This window comes from Artemia sp. Qi Xiang Cuo, chromosome 2, assembly GCF_049724085.1.
Source record: "Artemia sp. Qi Xiang Cuo chromosome 2, ASM4972408v1, whole genome shotgun sequence".
Taxonomy (NCBI): domain Eukaryota; kingdom Metazoa; phylum Arthropoda; class Branchiopoda; order Anostraca; family Artemiidae; genus Artemia; species Artemia sp. Qi Xiang Cuo.
Window position 1 is genome coordinate 76,977,623 of NC_142795.1, and position 24,922 is coordinate 77,002,544.

The 24,922-nt window shown below is 33.8% G+C and overlaps 1 protein-coding gene across 3 annotated transcripts in view; it reads left to right on the forward strand.

Moving 5' to 3' along the window:
* The window catches only part of Men-b (NADP-dependent malic enzyme b, mitochondrial), a 270,075-nt gene that overhangs the window by 165,621 nt on the left and 79,532 nt on the right, over positions 1-24,922 (forward strand). For all 3 annotated transcript variants that reach the window (XM_089103272.1, XM_089103274.1, XM_089103273.1), the window contains exons 8-9: positions 1,624-1,710; positions 14,441-14,583. In XM_089103272.1, coding sequence (XP_088959398.1) covers positions 1,624-1,710; positions 14,441-14,583 — 230 coding nt within the window. The remainder of the gene's footprint in view (positions 1-1,623; positions 1,711-14,440; positions 14,584-24,922) is intronic.

Genomic DNA, 24,922 nt, shown 5'->3' on the forward strand with positions numbered 1-24,922 from the left:
CTCTTTACGCTTAATTTTTTTTAGTTCTTTCATAGCAGCTATTTATTCCAATTAAACCCTTTGTGGTTCAGTGATCATTCTTAAAGAATTGGAACAAAATTGGAATTTTAGCGTAAACAGCAGGGTATTGCCGAGGGGTGCGAACCATGCAATAATTTCTGTTCGTTTTTTTTAAGTTTTTTTTTTAAAGTTTTAATGTTGCTCCTTACTTTCAGTTGAAAAAACTTGTTTTGTTTAAAATTTAATTAGAGTTTAGGTCACTATTGGCCCTAGTTGCTCCTTACAGTTCTTTATCGTAAAATTCCAGAGAAATTGCTTACAGATTGTTCTGGGTACCCGGCTGACTGGCCGTATTTCAAAGAGTAGGCTGTACAAAAAATGTGGTTCAATACTGCTTTTTAGGGCTATAATGAAAGAAAAGTTGAGGTGGCTAGGGTACGTTGTGCGGATGAAGGATGACGGATTGCCGAAGATTGTCCTTTAGGCTAACCGTCTAGGGATAAACGGAAAGCAGGTCGTCCTCGTCTGGGGTAGAAGGACGTCATAAACAAAAATCTAAAGGAAATGGGAACTTCCCGGGAGGGTGTAAAAAGGGAGGCTTTGAATAGATTGGGATGGAAGAAGAGCGTGCGTAGCTGCGTTGACCTCAGGCGGCTTGATGATGAGGTGAGTTGTTAGTAGTAGTAGTATTAGTTTACCATAAACTCTAAAAACAAACCAAGTAGGAATCTGGGAAGGTATGTGTCAATAGGTTTTTCCTATAAAAAATGTTTTGCGGAAACTCAACTTGCCAAGCATTGTTAAATATTTCGTTTCTGAAGTTAAATTTAGTTGAAACTTCATGCTTGTCCATCGTTTTGTTTAATGAAGAGAAAAATGACCCATAAAGCGCAGGAAATAAAAAGCTGAGTAACGAAAGGAAAAATTGTCAAATAGAAGCTGGAAAAGCCTCCACGTCAACAAAAACAGGCTTAACACACGGTGACATGCAAATACGAGAACTTTAGAAATTCTGTTTTTGGCAATCATGTACAGTTGGCAACACTGTAGATTAGGGAAATTTCTGGAATAATTCTAAAATAAAATGTACAAAAAATAAGAATATAATTAGAAAAAAGTTCCTTTTCTACAATCTTATCAACTGTACGGGGCCACTCTGCCACTCTGCATTTTTGAAGCGTCCGTATTTACATGACATCCCGTATATAATAGCATAGTATAGAACATTGAATAAGAAATCTTTTTTTAGCAAAAAGTCCCAAATAATTTTTAAATCACCGTCTAAGAAAAAATAAAACAACAAACAAATCGGCTCTAGTGGGATATCCCTCCAATTTAAGAACCACCGTCTTAGACAAAAGCGCACACTTTGAGTTTATCTGTCGCTTGTGGCCATACCGCCCCCTTCCCAAAAAAACTTTCGGGAGGAGTATATTGTGGTACCGGGACTTTCTACTCACTTGCTTGGATTATGGGAACTTGATACAATCAAAAGAGGTCATAACAAGAAATGAAACCTTTTGTGTATCATATTCGTTTTTCCTTGCCTGTTCAAATTTTTGATGACATGCGCAATTGTTTTTTACTATTTAAGAAATTGTAATGCAGCTGTTTATAATTTAGGTCATAAGAAAGATTTTGCTAAAGACCATGCACCAATGAAAAATCTTGGAGATATTGTGAAGCAAGTAAAGCCATCCGTACTTATTGGTGAGTTTATTTTTCTAGTAAAAACTTAAAATGTTTTATAAGGAGTAAAAGTGTTATTTAGTTATTTGTTTTTGAGTCTTTATTTTAACTGCGGATTAAGTGAAAACTATTTTTTTATCAAGATGTTTCTAGTTTATAAAATAAAATTTCGCGTCTTACTGCTCCATTATACAGGGGGCGGCATAAATAACACCTTTTCTAAGCAGAACAAATATTAAGCCTTTTTGATAACCTTCTTCTAACATGAATGCATTGCCACCGGTTAATAGGTTAGTAGAATATGTTACAAATTTAATATACAAATTGTTTGTTTAATAATGTTCAAAATATACAAAATCAAACCAAGTTCAGAAAAAAAAGTAACAAAAAGTATAAAATCTTAGAATCCTGTCATTAATTTGAGATGTTCAAAATATTCCCCTCCAAGCTCTATTCAGTTCTGAACTCTTGAGTGCCAATTTGATTAACTTTTTTTATACTCATTTCAAGAAATTTCCCAAAAATCAATTATTTAACTTTTCTTCTTAAGATTGCGAACCTGTGAATTTGAATCCGTATTGTTAGGTCAGTTGAACACGGGGGCCATTCAATCAATCTTTTTCTTACTACTACCCATCCCACTTTTATGCAGAAAGCACCCCTCTAGGAAATTACTTGAACGAGATAATTAATAAAATTAATAAAATATAAATAAATTAATAAATAAAATAAATATAAAATAAATTAATACAATATAAGTTATAAGATATAAAACTAAAAAGGGCATTATAGATTATATTCAAAATTTCATATATATATATATATATATATATATATATATATATATATATATATATATATATATATATATCTATATATCTATATATATATAGTTCAATATAGTCAAACATAAATAGTTATGTATAGTCAAATTTATATATGGTCAAAATGTCATATATAGTTCAAATGTTCACCGTCTCTGGTTTGGTAACTATCCAACAAATGTAAAATTTTTAGATTGTCAACATGTTTTAGATTTTGATGATTTCTTTGAACATATTCTGTACTATAATTCTCGAGTAAAATTTTCTATCTCTGGGATGAGCTTCATAGAATTCTACGTGGCTTTGTTTTCTCTTTTATCATAAAATATATCAGTTTTATCTGCCACTGAACAAAGTTCACTGTTTTGATCTGTAACAAAAAATTCCATCATTTCTTATATGTTTTGTGGCAAAAGGCTATAGAACCTAGCATACTGCCTTTTCGAACTATCACAGTCATCATTTTTAAGCCTCGAAGGAGTTTCAGAGCATTTATAGGAAGCGAGGATCCAAGCTATGGAAAGTGAATTGTTATGTCAAAAAAGTGCTATTTTCTTTTGAATACGTAGCTCTCATCGGAGAGTGAACCAGATTTACCGGCATTATTTGAAAAACGACCAGAAATTAAATAAAAAACATAAATTATTATTAATCCAATAATAATTTGTTAGTTTTACTTTTATTTTATTAATTAAATAAAAGTTTTTTTTAACTGAAAGTTAGGAGCAACATTAAAACTCAAAACCTTGCTCTTTACGCTAAAGCTTGACTGTTTGTCCCAGTTTTTTGAAAACGGCTCCTGAAACACAAGGGCCGTTTAGTTAGAATAGGAAGCTTTTTAAAAGTGCTAAAAGCTTTAGCGTAAAGATCAAGGTATTGAGGAGGGGGAAACCCCTTCATAAATGGAATAATTTATGTTCGGTTTGAGCCCGAAAGGCAAAAATAAAAGTACATTCTCTGTGATTAGAAATACAAATATGCTATCGAAGTCCGTAAAAGTCGTAAAAGTCCGTTATTTTTGAAAACCTTTAGAAATTATTTTTTTTTTTTGAAATTTACGGTGACTGCGTTGGTAAATATCAAACTAAATTAAAAATTTTCAGGTCATCAACACCTTTGATATTTTCGACGATTTCTTTTTACGTAATCTGTGCTGTAATATTCGAGTAAAATTATTTCGTTCCACAGGATGAGCATCCTGGAAATCATCATGCTATTCATGAACAGTCAATAAGAGTAGAAAAAATAACTGTTTAGTGTTGTGTTGTCTATGAGCAATTTCCCTTTGAAGATAATGGTGGAGTTGTTGTAATACTAATTACTGTTTATTGTTACTAAGTCTAACATAATCAAAGTAGTATAGATAGCCAACGTTTTCCATCGTGAAGATTCTACCTCGAAAGGTGGAAAATTTTCGTGTTTTGTGGACATGCTATACCGATTCACTGATATGGGAAATCAAAGAAAAGCTCTAATGTTTTCGTATAATAAGACCTAAAAAAGAGAATTGTATAGAGCTTTCCCGGAAGTAGTCTCCGACGCCGCGACGGTTCGGTGACGAATAGCTGCACCGAAGGAGCAAACGGCGGCGAAGGGGAAGGGGGAAAAAATCTAATATAAGACATAATAAAGACACGTATAAGTTTTAGCAAAATAATACATAAAAAAAGAGAATTGTATAGTGTTTTCCCGAAAGCATTGCGTGCGCTCCTTATTCTAGGGAAGAAAAGGTATTGTCGATTTTTATACCTTGTCAGAGTAGCTTGCATAGTCTTGTTTGCAAGTTCTGTATATTTTCATATATATATATATATATATATATATATATATATATATATATATATATATATATATATATATATATATATATATATATATATATATATATATATATATATATATATATATATATATATATATATATATATATATATATATATATATATATATATATATATATATATATATATATATATATATATATATATATATATATATATATATATATATATATATATATATTTATATAAAGAAAGAAAAACGAGCAAAAATGGGGTTTTTATAGGCCAAATGAAAATACTGAAAAAAAAACAAACTGAATATTTCGAGAGGACAAACGCCTCTCTTCTTCAGCGCGAAACGAAACAATATATCCAAAGAAAGTGCCGAAGAAAAAAAAAAAAAAAAAAACCTAGAAAGTCAATGTAAAAAGAACCAAAAAACCAAAGAAAAAAATAAAAAAATTAAAAGATGAATAAAATTAAATAAAAGCCAAAAATTAAAAGAATTAAAACCAAATACCTAACAACCATAAAAGTGAGTTATTCGCCAATATCCGCAATTTGCACAAAATTCAAAAAAAATATGAACTGCCATCGACGGATACTAGCGAACAACTGACAAAGAAAAGGAATCAATTCATTCACTCAAAAAAAACAAAGCGAACCAGCAATTAAATAAGTTTGAGAACTATGTCATTTGATTTCGGATTTTAATTAATGCATTTGTTGCAGACACCCTTTGAGACCTAAGGGGTTGTTCACCCTATTATTGTCGAATAACTCGCTTTTATGGTTTTTATGTATTTGGTTTTAATTCTTTTAATTTTTGGCTTTTCTTGAATTTTATTCATCTTTTTAGTTTTTGGTTTTTTTTTTGGCTTTTTGGTTCTTTTCACATTGACTTTCCGCGTTTTTTTTTTGTTGTTTTTTTCTTCGGCACTTTTCTTGGTTACATTATTTCGTTTCGCGCTGAAGAAGAGAGGCGTTTGTACTCTCGAAATATTCGCTTTGTTTTTTTCTCAGTATTTTCATTTGGCCTATAAAAACCCCATTTTTGCTCGTTTTTCTTTCTTTATTTGATGTCAGGCCAATGTGGTTTAAGAAATTATCTTTATATATATATATATATATATATATATATATATATATATATATATATATATATATATATATATATATATATATATATATATATATATATACAATGCTTAAAAATTAAACTTAAAATGGAAAGCTTAATTATAAACATTAAATGGGTGTCCCTGGATTGGTTACCCGTTAGACACCATATAGCCAACTTTGCCTGAAAAGGGCAAATGGAAGCAAGTTTATTCTACGATTGTAAAATCTAGATGGTCGAATTAATTTCTAAATATATCCCTTCGGGGATCGGAAAGTTTCAAATGGAAGTAGAAATCAAGTAATGCAGAATTTCCTTCCCGCGAAACGAGTCTTTCCCGATTTGACTCTGGGTTTGGAATCGTCAGCGGGTCATTTAACCATCCGGTCCAATTGTGAGCGATGTCAGTTTATTTGAGCGATTTTTGATGACAGAAGCTCCACTATGTTATTATCACCTATGCATGGGAATGTGCCTTCCAGGCCGTAATGTATTTCTGTACTGCGTTTCATTGTAGTTTTTATATGGTTTGCCAGAGTCTCGCAGTTTTGATGAAGAGCCCCCCCCCAAAAAAAAACAAACACATCTGTATGCACCATTGTAGAACTTATATACAGAAACAGTTGACCTGTGTTGAATAAGACTTTTCAGAGCGAAGAATCTACCACCGGTTTCATCTTAGTGTAAAAGAACCATATCCGATCGAGTTTGGCGTCGAGCTAGAAATATCAGCTGACAACCGAATTACTAAGACGTGAAGCTCCTAAACTTTTTTGGTGGCTTTGATCTCACAGATTAGGTCATAATGATAGGAGGATCTGGAGGGGTAGATTCCAACTCCTTGTAATTCATCAAAGTTAACTTAAGAGCATTAAGCCATTTCAAAAAAAAAATCTAGGATATCTGCTTGAAGAGACGTGACGTGACGTAAAGCTCCTAAACTTTTTTGGTGGCATCGATCTCACAGATTAGGGCAGGATTATGGGGGGGGGGAAGCTGTTCTAACTCCTTGTATTCCATTAAACTTAACCCAGAAGCATTACGTCATTTCAAAAGGAAAATAGGATATCTGTTTGAAGAGACCGAACGTGATCCTTTTGCCTTGAAATCTTGAAATTATCATGGACTTCGCTCAAAATTGTCTTTTTCATTTTCTGAATGTTAGGAAACTTATAGTATATGGCCTGAAGATATTATGCTCTGAGCAAATGAATATTCTATGTAGTGTTAACATTAAGTATGTCTTTGTGCTTGTATTTGTCAGTATAAGGTTTATTGAGGTATATATTAATTAATTTTTTCTATGAAAACTATTTATTTTCTCATACGGAATATAAAACCTTTTTCAAATAAGGAAAAAGCCAATGGCCTTTTCGTTAATTAATGTTCATATTTTGTATAATTTTGAATGGTGCGGAATGAAAATACTGCGATTCTTGTTCATTTGAAATTCGTATTTTTAAGAATTTTCTGTTTGATCTCATCAGTCAATATGTACTGACGAAACATTCTCTTGCAGTGGACTATATTCTTTTGGCCCTTATATTTAGAAATTTACACTTTGTTTTGTTTTATTTATTATCTTTTGTGGGACACTATTCACCCTTTGATATGCATATTTTATTCTTCGTGACAATACTATGTCAAGCCTTGGGCGTGTCACCACTGAACCATTCAAATCAACCTAAATAGACAAAATAAATAAATAAATCGGAAAAGGTACTTGTTAGTTAACCCGACCACACTCAAGAAGTGAAGTTAGGTTAATCATAATGAAATGTACCAAAATATGATAAAAGTATAATACTTTAGAAGCAAAATTATGGAAACTACAACAGAGAATTATGGAAAGTAGACCGCCCAGAACGCATTGTATTAAATACTTAACCTAACTTGACCGAGTCTATATATGAAATGAAATTAAAAAAACAAGTTTTTTTAACTGAAAGTAAGGAGCGACATTAAAACTTAAAACGAACAGAAATTATTCCGTATATGAAAGGGGCTGTCCCCTCCTTAACACCTCGCTTTTTACGCTAAAGTTTTTTTTATACTTTTAAAAAGTAGAGTTATCAGAAAAAGTCAAACTTTAGCGTACAGAGCGAGGCGTTGAGGAGGGAACAGCCCCTTTCATATTGGGAATAATTTCTGTTTCTTTTAAGTTTTAATGTCGCTCCTTACTTTCAGTTAAAAAAACTTTTTTTATATTTAATTTCTGAACGTTTCTTTTATTAATGCAGGTTTTGATTTTTGCTCACCGCACATGAATAATTAAAACGAAATTTGCATATTAATTTTACTTCTTTTTTTTCGCTAAATGGCGTTTTCGAAATTTTGGTCGGACAATTTTGAGAAAAGAGGGAGGATGAGGAGGCTTATTTGCCCTCCAATTTCAAAAAGAGTACTTGAACTTCTAAATTAATTTACGAACGTTTTTATTGGTGACAAATATACGTAACTTACGTATTAATTTACGTAACGAACTTCAATATTCGTATATTTTTATTACGTATATTAGGGGGTTAGCCCCCTAGTCAATACCTTGTTCTTTACGCTAAAGTTCGAATTTTGTTCCAATTCTCCAAGAATGACAATACTATATGTAAACATTGGGGAAATTTCATAACTTGCAGCCCTTCTCCTGGGGACTGCGAAGGATGAAGTCATCCTCAAAGACATAGTTATTATATTTTTTGACCATGCTGAACAAAATGGCCATCTCAGAATTTTAATCAGGCGATTTTGGGGAAAAAAGGGGTTGGGGAGGGGGCCAGGTTGCCCTATTCAAACTATCAAATGCTTTGCCTTACTGTTGTACCCCCTCGAAAATAATTCATTCATACGTGCCTAGCCGCTACTCGTCCAAATGCCCCTACCTCTGAATTAAAATGTTGGATAAAGAGTAACATTGAGCATAGTGTAGTACTTCAATGTTCATGTTACCAGCGGTAAGAAAAAATTGTCAAAGAAAGTTCAGCGATATGTGGATTAGCTTTGATAAATGGTTTTACTTCACAACACTCCTTAGCAACTGCAAAATACATACAATCTAACTTTACACTTTCCTACGAGAAGAGATTTTGTTACCGTTTAGACTAAGATAGACTGTTTACATTTTACAAATTAAACTTATATTTGGTAACATGCTATAAGTATAAAATTAGTCAAACAGTGTAATCGATGATGATGGTAAGAAAAGACGGGGGCAAGTGTTAATCCCCATGACAGCGCTGAACTGAAATATAGTTTACTGAAAGTATGAACCTAAATAAACAATGGACAATTAGATAAGATAAAGCTCTTGAAGAGGATGCAATAATTGTTTATTTGGTGAATATAGTGTTCTACGTAAGATTTATTAAAAAATTGTCATAACATAAGTATACATAAGTAGTAATGCCTTAATACGTCCCGTAACTGTGCACTTGGTGATGCCTTAATACGTGCCGTGACCACGCCCTTAATAATGCCTTAATACGCCCCATGACTGCGCCTTGGAGTTACCAACCCCTCTTCTTTCAACTACTTCCAACTACTGCCCTGATTTACATAAGCCATGTTGGATAATGACATTCCAGATCCCATGACCGCGCCCCCCTAAGGGCATCAATACTGCAAGAGCCTTATTCTCTTTGCACCTGCAGCCATGACACATCCGGGTTGAATTAAATCGGTTTACATTATTATAAGTTTACCCTTAATACAATCTTTTTGGTCACTTAAAAAGGGAACTAGAACTTTTAATTTCCATTCAAATGAGCCCTCTCACGATATTCTAGGACTACTGGGTCAATACGATCACCCCTGAGAAAAAATAAAACCAAACAAACAAACAAATAAACACGCACCCGTGATCTTTCTTCTGGCAATAAATACAAAATTCCACATTTTTGCAGATAGGAGCTTGAAACCTGTTTAGCATGGTTATCTGATGCGCTGAATCTGATGGTGTGATTTTCATTAAGGTTCTATGACTTTTAGGGGGTGTTTCTCTCTTTTTTCGAAATGAGGCAAATTTTCTCAGGCACGTAACTTTTGATGGGTAGGACTAAACTTGATGAAACTTATATATTTGAAATCAGCATAAAAATCTTAATTCATTTGATGTATCTATTGGTATCAAAATTCCGTTTTTTATAGTCCGTTACCACGAACTGTTTGATATCTGTTAGGACTTATAATAAGGCTTCCTATTCTAATTATACGGCCCTTGTGTTTCAGTAGCCGTTCTTAAAAAATGGGACAAACAGTCAAAATATAGCGTAAACAGCAAGGTATTGAAGAGGAGGCAACCCATATACGGAATAATTTATGTTTGGTTTGAGAAACAGAAATTATTACGTATATGAGGGGGTTCCTCTCTCGTCTCTTTACGCTAAAATCACAAAGGCCGGTTAATTAGAATAAATAGCTCTTTTGAAAGTAGGCCTACTAAGAAAAACTTTAGCGTAAAGAGCGAGCTATTGAGGACAGGGCCAACCCCCTAATATACGTAATAGTTTCTGTTCGTTTTGAGTTGAATTTTGCTCCTTGCTTTCAGTTGAAAAAGCTTGTTTTTTAAAATTTAATTTCTGATCGGTTTTTTAAATAATGCTGTGGAATCCGGCACCCCTTCATGGAAAATTCCCTTCCCCCATGAAAAATTCCTCCATAGAAAGATCTTCCCATGTAAACTCCCCCCCCACCAGAAGAATTCTCCCTGAAAATGTCTCTATACTTCGCAATAACCTATACTATATGTAAACAATAGGCAAAGTTCACATCTTGCAGCCCTTACCCTGGTGACTCTAGGGAATTTAGTCATCCTTAAAGACATAGTTATTAGATTTGTCGACAATGTTGAATAAAATGACTATCTCAAAATTTTTATCAGGTGACCTTATGAAAAACTGAGTGTGGGAGGGGGCCCAGTTTCTTCCTATTATTTTGGTCACTTAAAAAGGTCACTAGAACTTTTAATTTCCGTTCTAATGAGCCCTCTCACGGTATTCTATGGCCACTTGGTCGATACGATCACCCCTGGGAAAAAAAGAGCAAACAAACAAATAAACAATCCGTGATCTTTCTTCTGGCAAAAAATGCAAAATTCCATATTTTTGCAGATAGGAGCTTGAAACATCTACATTAGGGTTTTCTGTTACGCTGAATCTGATGGTTTGATTTTCATTAAGATTTTATCACTTTTAGGGGCGTTTCCCCCCTTTTTTTGAAAATCAGGCAAATTTATTCAGGCTCGTAACTTTTGATGGGTATAACTAAATTTGATGAAACTTATACATTTAAAATCAGGATAAAAATCCAATTCTTTTGATGTATCTACTGGTATCAAATTCCGTTTTTTAGTTTCGGTTACTATTGAGCCGGGTCGCTCGAGCTGTTGTTATTAATTTAAATATACCTGTATAGTAGTTTATCTCACTGAGACTAAGCTAATTGTCTTCGAATGCAGACAGAGAAATCGGTTTTACTTAGATCTAGAACTTTAGTGTGGTCGGGATAACTGACAAGTATCTCAGAAAATACTATAAAAGGAAATATAAACATAATTATTGGTCTTAAAGCACACAGCATTGGACTTGTTGACCTTGCAGGTCCATATAGAATATGTTAGTTCATTTGACGCTTAGATAATTAAGTTTTACTATATTTTAAGTCTTATTCACCTTTCTTTCATTATCGCTCCTTGTCTTTGTCATCATCCCAGTATTATTTACAGCCATTATCGAAGTTTTCTTTTTCTCTATTCCCAAGAAAGTTTTAATTTTCTTTTTCCTCCAACAAAACGACAGTTCTATTTAAGAAGAATGCTGAATGTGACAGTTTTATACCTTGCGAGATCTGGTGGTTTATTTTGATCTTTTGTTGGAAGCTTCAACTTACGTTATGAAAGCATAGACACCGCATTAGGCTAAATGAAAAGAGGCACTTCTGCTTCGAATTAATGAAAATATACTAGTGGAAAACCATGCTATAGCCCTATCAAATGCGAATAGAAAAAATGTGTTTGTGATAAATATTTTTTTTTTGAAATATTACTAAAGTCAAGAAAAAGCGTGGAATCAATTTTTTCCTGCTGTGGGAGTGTTGAAGCTGCATTAAAGCAAAAAAGAATAGTGCTACTTAGAAATTTTGAGAGGACCTTTGAGGAAAACAAATTTGTCTTTCCAGTTTTCTCTATAACTGGAGTCCTAAGACTAGCATCAAAATGGGATGTTAAAACTCTGCTAGAGTTAGTATTCAGATTTAGTATCCTAGATACAAAAAAATGTTATTGAAATGGATAAATTTTAGGATTTTGAGGGTTTGGGGCTCAAAAATATTTTCCAAACTAATTTTAAGAAGACTAAGACGCTTAGTCTAGGATTAAATGGGAGGAACAGATGATGCCAATTAACGAGAAAAATCAAGGAAGTGGATAGCTTCACTTGCCTAGGCAGAATTATTAGTAAAGATGGTAGATGTAGTGTAGATGCCAAAATTAAAATAGCCAGTGCGCAGGGAGTTTTTTAGAGCTGAAATAAATTTGGAAAAATAGGAAGGTAAGTCTACGAACTAAAATTGCGATACTGGAAGTCACGATAATGACAGCAATCAGGTATGGCTCTTAAACTTTGGCTCTTCAAAGAGCCGACGAAGATTTGCTAATTCTTTTGCAGAAGAATTGCTTAAAGATGGTTTTAGGTGCTTGTATAACTGACCGGATATTAAACAAGAAGCTATGCGGAAACTGGTTTGAGCCGACTTTCTTAGGATATAGTGAAAGAAAGGTTAAGGCGGTTCGGCTATGTTTTACGGGTGAATGGTGGCAGATTGTTCAATATTGTGCTTCAGGCTATCTATCTGGAGCCAAAAGGAAAATGGTTGTCCCTGAATGAGGCTCAAGATTGTGATTCTTGGATATCCATCTAGAGCCAAAAGGAAAGTGGTAGTCCCTGAATGAGGTCCAAGATTGTGCTTCTTGGCTATCCATTTGGAACCAAAAGGAAAATGGTTGTCCCTGAATGATGTCCAAGATTATGCTTCTTGTCTATCCATCTGGATCCAAAAGGAAAGTGGTTGTCCTGAATGATGTCCAAGATTGTGCTTCTTGGTTGTCCATCTGGAGCCAAAAGGAAAGTGGTTGTCCCTGAATGAGGTCCAAGATTGTGCTTCTTGGCTATCCATCTGGAGCCAAAAGGAAAGTTTTGTCCCTGAATGATGTGGGAAGAGGTCATACGAAAGGATTTAAAGCAAATTGGAACTTCCTGGGAGGCAGTGAGTCGTTTGTAGTAGCAGTAGCAGGACTGTACCCCTGTACCTTCGGGTCTTAATTTTACATTTATGGGTATTCATTAGAAGTTCCGTTGATATATTTTGCTAGACATCTGAATGCGGGAGGGTGAAAGAATTTTCTGTTCTGTTTGGTTTTCTACTGTATATTGTGTCTCTTGTGACCAGGGTGCTCATATGTTATGTTTGATGATTTAGAGATATTTTTTCCCCTGCACTCTATGGATTCGTTTCTCTCCCAGGCTCTCGTATTTTTTCTTTCTTTAAAAATAAACGAATCTGGGTCTAAGCCGTATAGAAAAAAAAATTCTGATCAGTGTCCAAGTTTTTCTATTTACAAATTCCTATTGAGAACCTAGTTCAATTGCCATCTAAAACCGCTATTACAGTCGGACTGATGTTTTGCTTATTTGTTGACTTGGCATACCCTTTTTGAATTTTTTTTTTCTTTTGGAATAAACCTTAGGATTAAGCCCTAGAAATGGGGAAGGATTAGGGATATGAGCTTGGAAACACATTCCCAAGACATATCAGGCTCTAATTTCTTTTCTGAAAATTTCATTTTGCTAACTACCACTTCCAAAGATGCTGAACATACCCTTTGATGTGTCTTGGAAGACTTCCGAAATATACTGTTTCCTACCATCATAAAAGATTTTGGCTTTTGATATTTTAGCTTTTAGTTTATTCAAACTGATTTTTAGCTTGTTCATTGGCTTTACCCGCTGAATTTGAATTTTTCCTTCTAGAATAAACTAAAATTCAACATCTTGAACAGTTGAACCTAAAAAGTTCAATCGAAAATAGAAAACACTAGGACTGTCCAAATGCCAAAATGGCGATTATATTGGCCATAATAATGACAAAATTGGCAATATGCCCAAAATACCACAATATTAAATTTGTTGCAGATATTAGTGTTGTGTGTAGGAAATAGATACTAACAAACAAACAGGTTTTTGTTTCTGATGTTATCGAAGTCTGATAAATCTCAAGGTTTGGATAATTATTTAAAAATAGTTCATTTTTCGATACGTTTATGTCTTGTTAATGTAAATTGCTTAGAGATGTCGCTGCGATTCATGAAGATTTCACTGCAGAAATTTTACACGATATAAGATAAGATATTATTTCGAAAAATCACTATCACAAGCCCCGAAGGCCTAAATTTGAATTTCGGAATCCATAAAAAAATAAATCAGCAAGAAAATCATAACACAAGCACAACAACCAAAAAATTGGCAAACAATGCCACAACATAAATATCGAATTGTACATCATTCCTTCGTCAAAAATATTAAACATTCCGAAACGTCATCAAATTAAAAAGATAAAAACTGAAAAAACTATAAAAGTTAAACATATATACTCTACATTAAAAAAGATTTTAAAAGTACATGGGGTCTCTCAATAAACAACTGATTATAAAAAATAAAAACAACTTTTTTTTTGTTTTACATCAAATATTTAGCCGGCTACATATAGTTTTGGCATGCTGATTTCATTTGTGAAACCAGTTTTCGACTGGAAGCCCTGGTTTTCTTGCAATTCGCATTTCATACAAACTGCTCATTTCAAACTGTGAGCGATTGTAATTGGCCAATAAGATAACTACTCTATCCTGAATAACTACACATCTAAATTTAAATACGCAGCTGAGTAGCACAAATATAACAAATATACAAAATGTACAAAAATACAAAATGGGACATTCTTGTGAATATTTTTTTTTTTGTTAATATACATTTTTTCAATAGGTGCTGCTGCAATCGGTGGAGCATTTACTGCCGAAATTTTACAGGATATGGCGTCTTTTAATAAACGGCCGATTATCTTTGCCCTGAGCAACCCCACATCCAAAGCTGAATGCACAGCTGATGATGCGTACAAACATACAAATGTAAGTTCTGCCAGTTTTCATTCTAATGACAGAAGAAAAAGAAAATTTGTTAAATATTACCAAACATCTGTTTCACATAACATTGGTGTTAAAATTTTGCTATCTTGTATAGTAAAGTTTTTTGCCCGAAGTTTCTGTGATCCTTTGCCTTTGCGTAAAATCTGACTTATCTGAAAAATAAACTCTTGAAATTCACAACACACTTTTTTCTGTAGTGAGTGATACGCTGAAGACAAGTGGTCAACTCTCGCTGCACAGTGTTTTGGGAGTCTTCTTGGAGAGTTTGTGGTATTATCGCATGTCAGCAGCACCAAGCAGAGCTTGAACCCGGAAGTTCCATTTGACCAGACTGTTCCATAACATCCTCTCCTCTATACTTAGTCATCTTTGGTGAATAATAGTATAAAAGCTATGATAAATATGACCTTTTACTGTCATGTAAATCTTTTTGTACAAAGCTTTTTGGATACTTCCCCCATTGTAAAAAAACTAACTTACCTTCAAAAACTGATGGCAATCACAACACAAACTTTGTTCTGTAGTAGTGAGACCAGGATAAGTAGTTAACTCTCGCTATACAGTATTTTGGGAGTTTTAACGAGGAGTTTATAGTATCATCACATGAGAGCGCGTCAAGCAGAATCGGAATTCTGATGTTCCACATCTCCAGACTATTCTATAACAGATGTTTCACAAGTCCTGATGTTCCACATCTCCAGACTATTCCATAGCAGATGTTTCACAAGTCCTGATGTTCCACGTCTCTAGACTATTCCATAACAGATGTTTCACAAGTCCTGATGTTCCATAATCTCCACACTATTCTATAACAGATGTTTCACAAGTCCTGATGTTCCACATTTCGAGACTATTCCATAACAGATGTTTCACAAGTCCTGATGTTCCACATCTCCAAACTATTCCGCAACAGATGTTTCACAAGTCCTAGTGTTCCACATCTCGAGACTATTCCATAACAGATGTTTCACAATGTACCATTGAAGGATTATTTGCGGTAATAGAAAAGATTTGCTCGTGGCGATAGAGATTTCTCCTATAGCGCCACTTATAGCGCTGGAGATTGTGTCAACTAGGCTAGCGCCGCTCTCAATTAATGAGAGAAAATTGAATATGTAGACATACAAATATGGCTTCTTCTTTCTTGAGCTATCTGGAGATCAGGTTCCTTTGGGAGCATTTACCTTGGAGACTGGCGAACTAGTTACCTATTATCGGACTAGACTCAGACATATAAGAGAAACAAACACGTGTAAAAAGACAATAGATTTATTTAACTTACATGCTTGGTCGCACAGGAACAATTCACTTCTATGACAATAACGGTGACCAAAATACAATAAATTCGTCTGAATCTCTCTAGTTCTAAGGTACTAATCGCTTCAAATCTGGATAGAGATTAAAATTAAAAAGGCACATTTACCCCACTCCCAAACGCAGTTCTTTCGTCCTGCGCTTTAGGGACTGCCTGCCATTGGCTTACGTGGCCCAATGACGCGAACCCTCGTCCAGTAATCCGTCTTAATTAGTTTTGATGATTTAGGCGTTCACACTGTTCTTATCGTTTAAACGTCCTTAAAAATATTGTGCGTAGCACTTTTCTTATTGCTCACTGTCTTAGCGAAATCCAAAGACTGCAATTTCTTTTCTTTGCTGATTAAGGACATTTTCATCTTTGAAACTAGATTTAGCTTAATTATAGAGTCCGAATTAAAGAAGGAACTTTATTTTGGTATTTCAAATATATCGTGTTTTACTCCCGGTACATATCACCCTTCCCATGAAATAATGACGCCCCGTCATTAGTTACTGCCCATCAGGAGTTTTAAAATTTTTCAATTGTTTTTTCTTATTTTATTCTACATCCCTATCTAAAATTAATCTACCGGACTAAGATTATTTTTGTTTCTAGGTCAGCTACTATACTAAAGATTTTTTTTTTTTTTTTTATATATAAAAAAAATATTAATTTTACTTTTAATATAAGGTTTGGACAAGTATAATTTTAAGTGAGTTCTCTTTTTTTTGATTTTTCTTTATATATTAAGTACTAAATACTATATAAACAACGTTAAATGAATAACATAATAATATTACACCTAATTCTACTTGTGGTACATACATGAATGATTTATAACAAAAAATATTTGGTTCAACATATTCACAGATGACATTAAAACACTTTCACTATTTAGATTTTTGCATTGTCAAAGCTGTTAGGAAGTAACACATGTAGCTTCACATCTATTCATCACCTTTCGTGTCCTTAGTGTACTACACCCTTCTGTTGTAATTTACTGTCCTTCACTCCTTTTGTCGTGGCAAAAATTTCGAAGCACTTACGTTATGGTTTCTTCATGGAACAGTTTGAGTCTAGTTGTCTTTACACGGTAAGTTTTCCCTAATAGTCAACTGGGAAATGACCGTTAAATACCGTTCTAATAGTCAACTGGGAAATGATTCTTCCCACTACAGGAGTTGGTGTTTTTCTTCTCAGCATATCATTTTTAGGATTTTTGAGGCACATAGAGAATGTATTCTCGCGTAAAATTGTTCATTAGTGCCTTTTTAAACGGGTTGTCGTCATATTCTAGTGACTCTCTTAATATATTGTCTTTAAATTCAACTTCGAACCTCTCCAACTATCATCTAACTTCAAATATCGTTAAATATCGTTTATCTTGTACTGCTCGATGGTGTTTTCATAGTTATAGTTCAAATTGTCTTTACTTTCTGCTTCAAATATCTTCAAATGTCTTTAAGTGTCATTTAACTTCAAATATTGTATATCGTGTGCTGGTCGATGGAGTTCTCAGAATTAAACTTCAAATTGTCTTTAATTTTGTCTTCAAATATCTTCAAATGTCTTTAAGTATCTTTTAACTTCAAATATTGTTTATCATGTGATGATCGATTGAGTTCTCAGAATTAAACTTCAAATTGTCTTTAATTTCGTCTTCGAATCTCTTCAAATTTGAATATTATTTAACTTCAGATATCGTCAAATATTGTTGTCTTGTACTGATCGATGGGGTTCTTGGCATTTATGTGATTATATAGTTCGTTAAAGCACTTGATACTGAGGTTCAAATATAGTGTTACATGATACATCATATGGTTCATAGTCGAAGAAACGACGATCGAAGGTAACTATTGTTTTCGTAGACGAAGCTGGGATGGAATTTGCCTGAAGTTATGGTGAGTACTCTTCGCTGGTTGAGATATGATGAAAATAGATGCTACTGGGTCGTATCTGTACTGGGTAGCTTATTGTAATACTCAATGACCAAAGTGTCCATTTACTTTCCTGCAATAAAAACAACGCGGCAGAATCACATGTTCTTTTAAGTAAATACACATACCATAATTCACGAATTAATTGGGTTATAATTTCTTAGATATGAGACAGAATTAAATAAATACATTAATATTGGTACTCACAATGAAAATCTAAAACATAAATTTCTTCAAATTTGTTTTGAGAATGAAACTATCGATATTCAATGCCCAAACTTTACCATAAATGCTTAATATTGATGTATAAATATACGATATTTTTCATGCTTGCGAAGTTCACGCAAGACCTTGCCAGATAAAGAACAAATGTTGCAGCCTCAACGCCGCACAGTTTTACACAAAAAATACTAAGATGGAGGGCCAAGACATAAAAAGGACTAGTGGAGACCTCTAGACACACTAGTTTTCTGATGTCTTCCCTATTTCTTGGCTTAGACGTTTTCATGTGGTTCCGGGTTTAACGGCTGAAATGCAGAGGTTCTTAGTCTCAGGATTTTTCCGTAATTGCAAGTCAACATTGGTGCCTCCTATTCGCTTTTTCAATAAGGTCATTAGATGCAGGATTTCAAAGCTTGCCTCCGTAGATTCCAGTTAATGCTTGGCAAAGAATATAAGCATAACGGAGAATTGACATCAATATCTTTTTAGAATGCTATTGTCTGAGCAAATCCTTCAGCACTAAATAAATAAAAATGATATATTAAAATCTTACTAGAATCCTTTAAGCGAAAAACGCCTTCACATTAATGGGGAATTCCTGGTGGGTTTTACTTAGTCGCCATTGGACATACACAGGGTTTCAATCCATATATCTTAACTGATTAAATGGTTTTAAAATTTTCCATATTATTATTGGGATATAATTTCACATCCGCCGTGAAATTCTACATATAAACGTACCAATAGTTTGTTTGGTTATAGTTACCAATAGTTGGCTATTGGTACATATATTACTCGAGTAAGAAACACATGAATGAGCAATGTGTAGGCCTAAAATAATTATAATCTGCACTAATATAAAATATTTCATATAATTAGACGCTTCTGTACTGGTAGTTTTTTTTTGATTTTATAAAGCTGCCAGATATAAGGGTATAGCCTACTGAATTTCATAGTTTAAAAACTAAACTTCTTTTTAAAATACCCTACGCTCCGAATTAGTCGTGTTTACTTCAGCTAGTAAAAACAAATTCGCTCTATCAAAATATACTGAAAACTGGCTGAGATTTGTACGGGTATAATGGGGGTGAAGAAATATAGGTTTCAAGAGGAAATTTCTTTAGTATTCGCTATATCAGAATTGGATAATTTAATATACATGTTGCTCAAATAAATTTCGCATAAACTAAAAAAGGGGGAAACAGGAGAATTTTTTTTACAAAAATAAACGTTTTTCGCTAAATGAAGCACAGTCTTTTCAAGTTAAACATAAACCTTAGTCTAACTTAAATAAATTATCAGGTTCTAAATAGTTTATTGAGATAATTAAATTTTAATTAATAACTTATTGAGAAATTGTATTTTAATAAATAATTAAAGTAAAAAATTGAGTACGAATTGATTATTAGAATAATTAAATAAGAATTTGACTGATATTTTAAGCAAGAAAAACGAACAAAACGGCAAGTAAAAAGGATGACTAAACATTAAAAACCTAAAAATAGAGCAAAACACGATTCAGATCAAGCTCTAGCTATGAATAGTGTCAGATTATCTAATTTTTAAGTAAAGTTAGGCATATTTTATTTTATTTTGATTAATTTTCTTCATATTTTTATTTTTTTTTTTCAAATCTTCACGTGGAAGGCAATTTAAGGAGGGATTATACATCTTAGAAAAATATTATGCTAGTTGTATAGAGGAGATGTTGCCTCGAATTAATCCATATATAAAACCAATAGTAAAGATATCACCGTCATCACCTTGCAGTCTTCTTATTGGTAGAAATTAAACGATTAGTAAAAATTTTTTTTTTTTTTGATGAAATCAATCTTTGTTTGGACCTGGGTCGATTTTTCATAGAAAATTCGAGGGGACCGGAGTCAGTATAGGTAAGATATAACGTGACTGACTTGCGAAAATATATCACACAAATTAGAGCACAAGATATGTCATAGATAAACCAATGAAATTAAAGAACATTTTTTTGTCACAGAACTATACAACAGTGATCTCTCTGTTGTTGTATACGTCATAGATATAAACTAATGAAATTAAATTTTTCGCCAAGGAGCTAAAGACATTAATGCCTTTGTTTCTCTTTGAAAGTAATGGTTAACACAGCTGTAGGACAGCATACGTCATAGATATTATATAAGGAAATTAAAAAGTTTTTTTTTTCTCTTGGAGCTATAAGAAAGTAAACTCTCTGTTTCTCTTTCAAAGCATTCTGATCCAAAAAACGAAAACTTAACTAGCTCACAGAAGTTTCTATTCAACCTTTAAGTATTGTTTTGACTGGCCCTGATTGGCATAAAAATACTAATTTCTTACACTTGAAGGACTGAGAAATATCCCTTCCTACGGTCGTTTAAAAAAAAATTACAAAAAACAAACATTGGCCTTTGGTTACACCCCAGGCTTCCCACATGACGTGGTCCAACACCACTTGTCGTTCTCAGTCGACCACGAGCTTCCTACCTTTGGTTATTTTCTGTTCCAACCTTTCTATTATCCTTTGAAAGGGCATAGAAATAACACTAACAAAAATAAGACATCCAAAACTTAATCAAATCCTTACTTGGTTAACTCTAAATGCACACTGTTAAATTTATTATGGTGTTAAATTTATTATCTTTGAAATTTGTCTTTACGTTAATTAGGGATATTTCCATCTGTCAGGTTTTTTAACCGTTCTACCTGACTGTGTCGTGATTTTGTCCTCTGTTTGTTGTGGTTTTTTATTTTTGGGTTTGTCTAGCGAAATAAGGTCAAATTTTTTGTATTTTTTTTTAAAAAATTCTTGGCCTTTTAATTTAGTTTGTTTACCTTGTGCAGCTGCTGAGGTCGGCTTAGATTTTCCTATTTCTTTAGCTACTATTTGGTCTGATTTACCATCAGACTCTTCAGAACTGGTTGCTGACGAATCTGGATTGGAACTTTTAGAGGTGGCACTTTTTGTAGTACCACCTGCCAGTCCTTCGTAAATTTCTGCTCCCCTGGAAGTAGAAGATTTATTCTCTAAGTCTTCACCTTGAGTTCTCATCTCGGGGGATTTGAAAGATTCTTGAGAGCTTTGGGAGGAATCAATAGTTTTTGCGGGGTTCCTCCAGTGTTTGAAGGCCATGTCTTCAGGGGGATGGGGCATTCTTTGCAATATGGATTCCCTCCGTGAAGTCCACGTCCAGTCGTGTTTAGGTTTGACCTTGGACACAGTTATATCATGATATCGACGTTGCTGGTCATCCGTTGGAGTTTTAGTCCTGGGCCATGTACTTTGACTGGTTTTTATGGGAAAATTTATTAAATCCATAGCTTCTCGCAGGTTTGTTTTAGTTAAATCTTTGGGAGGAGTTTTCTTTACAGTAATACCGGGGGTTTCTACAGCTCTGTTTAATTCTTTCTGTAAAGACAGGGGCCTTTCTATTGGTGTTGCAGGGGAAACCATATCGTCTGGAAATCTTTTGGGGGGACATGGGGTCGAGATTCTATCGGGGAAAAATTGGGTTTTTGGAGATATTGTATAATCTAAATCTCCCACACTCGCCGATGAATAACTTTTTGGACTTTTTGGTGTTTTAATTTCAGGAAAAAATCCTGGTATTAGGGATTTTTCTCAGGAACAACTAGATTTTCCATTGCTAAAAATTCTTCAAAGTTTTGTCCATCACTGTCATTTTCAAAATAATCTTGTTTAAAATTAAAGGGTTTTAGCTCTGCCAGTCTTGACCTAGGGGGCTCATTTTTCGAATCTGACGAATCAGTCGAAGAGGGATGGGATACCCATCTCTCTGGAAATTTTGCTCTTTTTATTCGGCTAACATGCGCCTTGTAAGTTTTTCCACTATCGGGGTTCTCCATTTTAAAGGTATATTCATTATCGTACTTTTTGACTATTCTGTACGGCCCAGAATATTTTTTTGAAAGTTTTTTTCCTTCTGTTTTTGCCTCGTTCTTTAGGTAAACGAAGTTTCCTACATTGAAATCTATATTCCCCTTGACTCTGGGTTGGTTTCTTAGCTCTTGGTTTATTTTACATTTTTCCAATTCTTACCTAACTGTTTTATAAGTTTTCCTCATTCTATTAATGAATTCTTGTTTATAATCTTCTGAGTCGTTATAATATAGCCGAGATTCAATAATATCATAATACGGGATTCTAAAATATCGACCAAAAAGTAAATAAAATGGATTTTCTTTGGTTGTTTCGGAATAAGCAGTGTTGATTAAGTTGGTTAAATAAGGTAAGAATTTATCCCAGTCGCTCCTATTGTCTTTCGTATAAATACTTAGAACGTTCGAAAATATTTTATGCCTTTCGCAGTTTTCCTCCAATTTCCGACCGCGCCATTTGTACCATTGAAGGTTTGTTTGCGGTAATAGAAAAGATTTGCTCGTGGCGATAGAGATTTCTCCTATAGCGCCACTTATAGCACTGGAGATTGTGTCAACTAGGCTCGCACCGCCCTCAATTAATGAGAGAAAATTGAACATGTAGACACACAAATGTGTCTTCTTCTTTCTTGACCCATCTGGAGATCAGGTTCCTTTGGGAGCATTTACCATGGAGACTGGCGAACTAGTTACCTATTATCGGACTAGACTCAGACATATAAGAGAAACAAACACATATAAAAAGACAATAGATTTATTGAACTTACATGCTTGGTCGCACAGGAACAATTCACTTCTATGACAATAACGGTGACCAAAATACATTAAATTCGTCAGAATCTCTCTAGTTCTAAGGTACTAATCGCTTCAAATCTGGATAGAGATTGAAATTAAAAATGCACATTTACCCCACTCCCAAACGCAGTTCTTTCGTCCTGCGCTTTAGGGACTGCCTGCCATTGGCTTACGTGGCCCAAGGACGCGAACCCTCGTCCAATAATACGTCTTAAATATTTTTGATGATTTAGGCGTTCACACGGTTCTTATCGTTTAAACTTCCTTAAAAATATTGTGCGTAGCACTTTTCTGATTGCTCACTGTCTTAGCGAAATCCAAAGACTGCAGTTTCTTTTCTTTGCTGATTAAGGACATTTTCCTCTTTGAAACTAGATTTAGCTTAATTATAGGAGTCCGAATTAAAGAAGGAACTTTATTTTGGTATTTCAAATATATCGTGTTTTACTCCCGGTACAACAAGTCCTGATGTTCCACATCTCCAGACTATTCCTTAACAGATGTTTCACAAGTCCTGATGTTCCACATCTCCAGACTATTCCATAACATCTTGTCTGCGTTTGGTCAACTTTGGTGTGCAGTAGTATTAAAGCTTTAAAAAAATTATGTAAAGGTTCCCCCTTTACATAAAAGCTAACCTACCTGAAAAAAAAACTATCAAAATTCACAACGCAGACTTTGTTCTTCAGCGAGTGCTATTACGACGATAAGCAACCAATTCTTGCTACACACTATTTTGAGAGTCTTCTTGGGGAGGTTATGGTATTATCATATGACAGCACCAAACAGAGTCGGAACCTGATATTCAATATATTCTTACTATTCCACACCACCCTCCTCCTTTGTATGTTTACTCACCTTTGGTGCGTATTAATATAAAATTTTTGGTAAAAATCACCTTTAACTACCATACAATCATTATGACCAAAGCTTCTGTGATGCTCCCCCCTTTGCATAAAAACTAACATACCTGCAGAAACTTTTGACATTCACAACGCAGTGGTTTCTGTAGCGGGTGATATGACAAGAATGAACTGTCAACTATCGACAAGAAGTATTTTGAAAGGTGTTTTTGAGGAGTTCATGGTTTCGCAACATGAAAGCAGCAACAAAAGATCCGAAAACCTAGTATTCCTTATTTCCTGGCTATTCCATAACACCCTCCGCTCCTCTATTTTTACTTACCTTATTTAGACTCTAGTAATATAAAGACTTCGGCAAATACTACCTTTTCTTGCCATGCAATCTTTTTGCCCAAAGCTTCTCTGATTCTTCCCTCTGTGTATAAAAACTAACTTCATACAAAAACTCTTTGCCAGTCACAATACAGACTTTGTTCTGTTACCAGTGGTACTACAACTCTAAATTCAACTCTGAGTAGTTAACTCTTATTACACAGTATTTTGGGAGGTCTTCTTGAAGTGTTTATGATATTATCATACGATATCAGCTCCAAAAATTGCCAGAATTCCTTACCTCCTGACAACTTCATATTACCCTCCTCTCCTCTATTTTTACTTATTTTTAGAATCTAATAATATGAAAGCTTTGTTAAATACTATTTCTTACTATCTTGTAACCTTTCTGCCCAAACTTTCTGTGATCCTTTCCCTCTGTTTAAAAATTAGCCTCTTTCTTTCCTTTTGAAATTTACTGTGCTCTTCCAAATTGGTTCAATGTTCTATCCTTCCCGAATGGGTCGTTATTTCCTGATTTTGCTGACAGCAAAAACCGCTTAATTCTCTGTGTGTTTGCTACCTCTTTGGATTATAAAATATATTTGCCCTCTTTTTTGGTTTTCATTTGGAAAGAAGAATGAAAAGAAAATTTCTTTTCTTAGATCTCAAGTCAAGATTAAAAGACTTTCTTAAGTATCAAAGAAAAGAAAAAGTACCTACTTGAAATATCTTTATTTGAAGTTTTTTATTTTTATCGTGTTGTAAAGGCTGAATCCTTTCTAATATTTCTGTTTTGAAACGGATAGCATTTTTTGTTTCTCACTACCAGTTGGAAAGGATTAAATTGTTTGTGACGTTTTTATGTTTAAGTTTATCATAATTAATCAAAACTGGATTTAAAATGTATTTTGTTTGATAACAACAATACTAGAACCCATATCTTACTTCAAATATTTTGTTAAAATATTAGTAAAGAAGCTACTCATCAGGTTTGTATA